The sequence below is a fragment of the Petromyzon marinus genome, chromosome 66, assembly GCF_048934315.1.
Source record: "Petromyzon marinus isolate PM22_M1 ecotype Great Lakes invasive population chromosome 66, UKy_Petmar_22M1.pri1.0, whole genome shotgun sequence".
Classification (NCBI taxonomy): domain Eukaryota; kingdom Metazoa; phylum Chordata; class Hyperoartia; order Petromyzontiformes; family Petromyzontidae; genus Petromyzon; species Petromyzon marinus.
The window spans coordinates 7,613,195-7,619,159 of NC_133732.1; the positions used below are offsets into that span (position 1 = coordinate 7,613,195).

The 5,965-nt window shown below is 52.8% G+C and overlaps 1 protein-coding gene across 1 annotated transcript in view; it reads left to right on the forward strand.

The window, feature by feature from the left end:
• Positions 1-981: 981 nt before the first annotated feature.
• LOC116956543 (transmembrane protein 35B) overlaps positions 982-5,965 on the forward strand; it is a 27,545-nt gene continuing 22,561 nt past the window's right edge. The window contains exons 1-2 of the mRNA XM_032978232.2: positions 982-1,106; positions 4,856-4,982. Of these exons, the coding sequence (XP_032834123.2) occupies positions 4,872-4,982 (111 nt within the window). The 5' untranslated portion in view covers positions 982-1,106; positions 4,856-4,871. The remainder of the gene's footprint in view (positions 1,107-4,855; positions 4,983-5,965) is intronic.

Here is a 5,965-nt window from a genome sequence, read left to right on the forward strand (position 1 = left end):
GTTCGGTGAATGCGCATATGAAACTGGTGGGGTTCGGTACCTCCAACAAGGTTAAGAACCACTGACTTACACATTCCATCAAGGTCCTTAGGATCTTCTGAGCTCCAACTGCTCAGCGCTCCTAGGTCTATGGGTTGCGCTCTTTTGGAGATCAGGCTCTTGTTGGCGTGGCACCCAAGTGATGGTTTACTCCGTATTCTTGTACAGGGAAATTGAGTTTTCGAGTGCATGAAGCGTCCAGCCGTTTCAGTACCGGCAAAGAAAATGTTTTAGTCTGTTTGTTTGTGTTTCTCTCCTTGCGATGGGACTTTGTAGGATGAACGTTGAGATGTATAAGGGGCACGCGGTGACCGACAAAGGTCTGAATTGGTCTGTAATAAGGTAGGGGACTGATATAAGGGGGACGAGAATTCAACAAACCTGAAAAAACATTATGTGAAGCACATCCAGTCAGGCCAAGAACACAGTTAGGCACTTCGTGGTCCGCCAGGAAGTGTCTAACTGTGTTGTTGGCCTGACTGGATGTGCTTCACATAATGTTTTTTCAGCTTTGTTGAATTCTCGTCTCTCATATTTTTGTTGTAAATACCTCCGTGATTTGTTCTTGACACCTAATGAAGATCGCTTGCCTTGTGATCGAAACGTCGTGATTGTTTTTTGTTTTAATATAACTTTATTGTATTTCTACATACGTGACTTTACCGAAAAAACCAATGAGTAATTTTATGCAGTCACGAAAGCTTTAATACTTTATGATATAAAGGGTTGACAGGTACGCAACAACAACAACCAACCCACCGCACGGGCCGTGTTTAATACATCCCTCAGACTTTTGCCCAACAACGTTGGGCCAACGAACGTTGGGCCAACGTTCAATGTCCAGGGCTATACCAAATCAATGAACTATGGGTCAAGGCTGAACCAACCATTCCAGCCACCACCCAGCCCCCTCCTTCACACGTCGATTCCCCTCGCACTCGATTCATTTTGCGCTGAGTCGAAATCGGGAATCGTTTTCTTGGGCAGGGGGTGAAGGAAGAATCGATTCCACAGACCGGACGTGCTTCCTCTCGAGTCGAGACTGACACTCGCGATTACAGTCTGAAGTGAGTGGTACACGTGGCGTGTGTGTAGTACACGTGGCGTGTGTGTGGTACACGTGTGTGTGTGTGGTACACGTGGTGCGTGTGTGTGGTACACGTGTCTGCGTGTGTGTGGTACACGTGTGTGTGTGTGTGGTACGCGTGTGTGTGCGGTACGCGTGAGTGTGGTACACGTGTGTGTGTGTGTGGTACACGTGTGTCTGTGTGGGGTACACGTGTGTCTGTGTGGGGTACACGTGTGTCTGTGTGGGGTACACGTGTCTGTGTGTGTGTGTGGTACACGTGTGTCTGTGTGGGGTACACGTGTGTGTGTGTGTGGTACACGTGTGTGTGGTACACGTGGTGTGTGTGTGGTACATGTCTCTGTGCGTGTGTGGTACACGTGTGTGTGTGGTACACGTGTCTGTGTGTGTGTGGTACACGTGTGTCTGTGTGGGGTACACGTGTGTCTGTGTGGGGTACACGTGTGTCTGTGTGGGGTACACGTGTGTCTGTGTGGGGTACACGTGTCTGTGTGTGTGTGTGGTACACGTGTGTCTGTGTGGGGTACACGTGTGCCTGTGTGGGGTACACGTGTGTGTGTGTATGGTACACGTGTGTGTATGTGTGGGGTACACGTGTCTGTGTGTGCCACACGTGTATGTGTGGGGTACACGTGGTGTGTGTGTGTGTGGTACACGTGGTGTGTGTGTGTGTGTGGTACACGTGGTGTGTGTGTGGTACACGTGGTGTGTGTAGGACCCTACAGTACTCAAGGTGGCAATGTCTCTGTAGGGTCCTCAAGGTGGAAGTGTCTCTGTAGGGTCCTCAAGGTGGCAATGTTTATGTAGGGTTCCTCAAGGTGGCAGTGTCACTGTAGGGTCCTCAAGGTGGCAGTGTCTCTGTAGGGTCCTCAAGGTGGAAGTGTCTCTGTAGGGTCCTCAAGGTGGCAGTGTCTCTGTAGGGTTCCTCAAGGTGGCAATGTCTCTGTAGGGTCCTCAAGGTGGCAATGTCTCTGTAGGGTCCTCAACGTGGCAATGTCTCTGTAGGGTCCTCAAGGTGGCAATGTCTCTGTAGGGTCCTCAAGGTGGCAGTGTCTCTGTAGGGTTCCTCAAGGTGGCAATGTCTCTGTAGGGTCCTCAAGGTGGCAATGTCTCTGTAGGGTCCTTAAGGTGGCAATGTCTCTGTAGGGTCCTCAAGGTGGCAAAGTCTCTGTAGGGTACTCAAGGTGGCAATGTCTCTGTAGGGTTCCTCAAGGTGGCAATGTTTCTGTAGGGTACTCAAGGTGGCAGTGTCTCTTTAGGGTTCCTCATGGTGGCAGTGTCTCTGTAGGGTTCCTCAAGGTGGCAATGTCTCTGTAGGGTCCTCAAGGTGGCAATGTTTCTGTAGGGTTCCTCAAGGTGGCAGTGTCACTGTAGGGTCCTCAAGGTGGCAGTGTCTCTGTAGGGTACTCAAGGTGGCAATGTTTCTGTAGGGTCCTCAAGGTGGAAGTGTCTCTGTAGGGTCCTCAAGGTGGCAGTGTCTCTTTAGGGTTCCTCAAGGTGGCAGTGTCTCTGTAGGGATCCTCAAGGTGGCAATGTCTCTGTAGGGTACTCAAGGTGGCAATGTTTCTGTAGGGTACTCAAGGTGGCAATGTCTCTGTATGGTCCTCAAGGTGGCAATGTCTCTGTAGGGTTCCTCAAGGTGGCAGTGTCTCTGTAGGGTACTCAAGGTGGCAATGTCTCTGTAGGGTCCTCAAGGTGGCAATGTCTCTGTAGGGTTCCTCAAGGTGGCAGTGTTTCTGTAGGGTTCCTCAATGTGGCAATGTTTCTGTAGGTTCCTCAAAGTGGCAATGTTTCTGTAGGGTTCCTCAAGGTGGCAATGTTTCTGTAGGGTCCTCAAGGTGGCAGTGTCTCTGTAGGGTTCCTCAATGTGGCAATATCTCTGTAGGGTTCCTCAAGGTGGCAATGTTTCTGTAGGGTCCTCAAGGTGGCAATGTCTCTGTAGGGTCAAGGTGGCAGTGTCTCTGTAGGGTTCCTCAAGGTGGCAGTGTCTCTGTAGGGTTCCTCAAGGTGGCAGTGTCTCTGTAGGGTTCCTCAAGGTGGCAATGTTTCTGTAGGGTTCCTCAAGGTGGCAATGTTTCTGTAGGGTCCTCAAGGTGGCAGTGTCTCTGTAGGGTCCTCAAGGTGGCAGTGTCTCTGTAGGGTTCCTCAAGGTGGCAATGTCTCTGTAGGGTTCCTCAAGGTGGCAATGTTTCTGTAGGGTCCTCAAGGTGGCAATGTCTCTGTAGGGTCCTCAAGGTGGAAGTGTCTCTGTAGGGTCCTCAAGGTGGCAGTGTCTCTGTAGGGTTCCTCAAGGTGGCAATGTCTCTGTAGGGTCCTCAAGGTGGCAATGTCTCTGTAGGGTCCTCAAGGTGGCAATGTCTCTGTAGGGTCCTCAAGGTGGCAATGGCTCTGTAGGGTCCTCAAGGTGGCAGTGTCTCTGTAGGGTTCCTCAAGGTGGCAATGTCTCTGTAGGGTCCTCAAGGTGGCAATGTCTCTGTAGGGTCCTCAAGGTGGCAATGTCTCTGTAGGGTCCTCAAGGTGGCAATGTCTCTGTAGGGTACTCAAGGTGGCAATGTTTCTGTAGGGTACTCAAGGTGGCAGTGTCTCTTTAGGGTTCCTCATGGTGGCAGTGTCTCTGTAGGGTTCCTCAAGGTGGCAATGTCTCTGTAGGGTCCTCAAGGTGGCAATGTTTCTGTAGGGTTCCTCAAGGTGGCAGTGTCTCTGTAGGGTACTCAAGGTGGCAATGTTTCTGTAGGGTCCTCAAGGTGGAAGTGTCTCTGTAGGGTCCTCAAGATGGCAGTCTCTCTTTAGGGTTCCTCAAGGTGGCAGTGTCTCTGTAGGGATCCTCAAGGTGGCAGTGTCTCTGTAGGGTACTCAAGGTGGCAATGTCTCTGTAGGATCCTCAAGGTGGCAATGTCTCTGTAGGGTTCCTCAAGGTGGCAGTGTTTCTGTAGGGTTCCTCAATGTGGCAATGTTTCTGTAGGTTCCTCAAAGTGGCAATGTTTCTGTAGGGTTCCTCAAGGTGGCAATGTTTCTGTAGGGTCCTCAAGGTGGCAGTGTCTCTGTAGGGTTCCTCAAGGTGGCAATATCTCTGTAGGGTTCCTCAAGGTGGCAATGTTTCTGTAGGGTCCTCAAGGTGGCAATGTCTCTGTAGGGTCAAGGTGGCAGTGTCTCTGTAGGGTTCCTCAAGGTGGCAGTGTCTCTGTAGGGTTCCTCAAGGTGGCAGTGTCTCTGTAGGGTTCCTCAAGGTGGCAATGTTTCTGTAGGGTTCCTCAAGGTGGCAGTGTTTCTGTAGGGTCCTCAAGGTGGCAGTGTCTCTGTAGGGTCCTCAAGGTGGCAGTGTCTCTGTAGGGTTCCTCAAGGTGGCAATGTCTCTGTAGGGTTCCTCAAGGTGGCAATGTTTCTGTAGGGTCCTCAAGGTGGCAATGTCTCTGTAGGGTCAAGGTGGCAGTGTCTCTGTAGGGTTCCTCAAGGTGGCAGTGTCTCTGTAGGGTTCCTCAAGGTGGCAATGTTTCTGTAGGGTTCCTCAAGGTGGCAATGTTTCTGTAGGGTCCTCAAGGTGGCAGTGTCTCTGTAGGGTTCCTCAAGGTGGCAATGTCTCTGTAGGGTTCCTCAAGGTGGCAATGTTTCTGTCGGGTTCCTCAATGTGGCAATGTTTCTGTAGGGTCCTCAAGGTGGCAGTGTCTCTGTAGGGTTCCTCAAGGTGGCAGTGTCTCTATAGGGTTCCTCAATGTGGCAATGTCTCTGTAGGGTCCTCAAGGTGGCGATGTCTCCACGCGTGCTCACCGTGGTGAGGTGTCTCCTGGGGGCGTTCTTCGTGCTGGCCGGGCTCGTCAAGGTCACGGACCTCGTGTCGCCAGACGTCCATCAGCACATGGTAAGCACGCGGGAGTGCGCACGCGATAAACAACAACAACAAACGGCAATGACGCGGCGATTCGTGCCAGGCTAGGTGCACTTTGGGAGGCCGTCGCGTGAAGTCTACCGATTAGCACCCATAGAGACACCCAGAACTATAGAGACCCATAGAGACACCCAGAACCATAGAGACCCACAGGTTGGCACGGTTGGCTACGTACGGTGCGTTGGAAGTTCCACATACACAGAGACCCATAGAGACACCCAGAACCATAGAGACCCACAGAGACTACCCATAGCGACCTAGAGACCCACAGGTTAGCACGGTTGGCTACGTACGGTGCGAACGACGTTCAACATACATCCAGTGTGTAATGCTGTGTCACTCCTGCCTGCAGGAGGTCACGGGACACACCCAGCAGGTGCCATGGGTTGACTGCTGTGCCCGGCTAGGTGCATGATGTCACGGGAGAGACCCAGCAGGTGCCATAGGTTGACTGCTGTGCCAGGCTAGGTGCATGATGTCACGGGACAGACACAGCAGATGCCATGGGTTGACTGCTGTGCCAGGCTAGGTGCATGATGTCACGGGACAGACCCATCCGGTCCTCTGATTTGCCTTCTGTGCCAGGCTAGGTGCAGGAGGTCACGGGACAGACCCAGCAGGTGCCATGGGTCGTCCGACTGAGATGACCGTCAGATGCACCACCACCAGCTGTACCCCCCTGCTGTGCCAGGCTAGGTGCAGGAGGTCACGGGACAGACCCGGCAGGTGCCGTGGGTCGTCTGACTGAGATGACCGCCAGATGCACCACCACCACCAGCTGTACCCCCCTGCTGTGCCAGGCTAGGTGCAGGAGGTCACGGGACAGACCCAGCAGGTGCCATGGGTCGTCCGACTGAGATGACCGCTAGATGCACCACCACCACCAGCTGTACCCCCCTGCTGTGCCAGGCTAGGTGCAGGAGGTCACGGGACAGACCCAGCAGGTGCCATGGGTC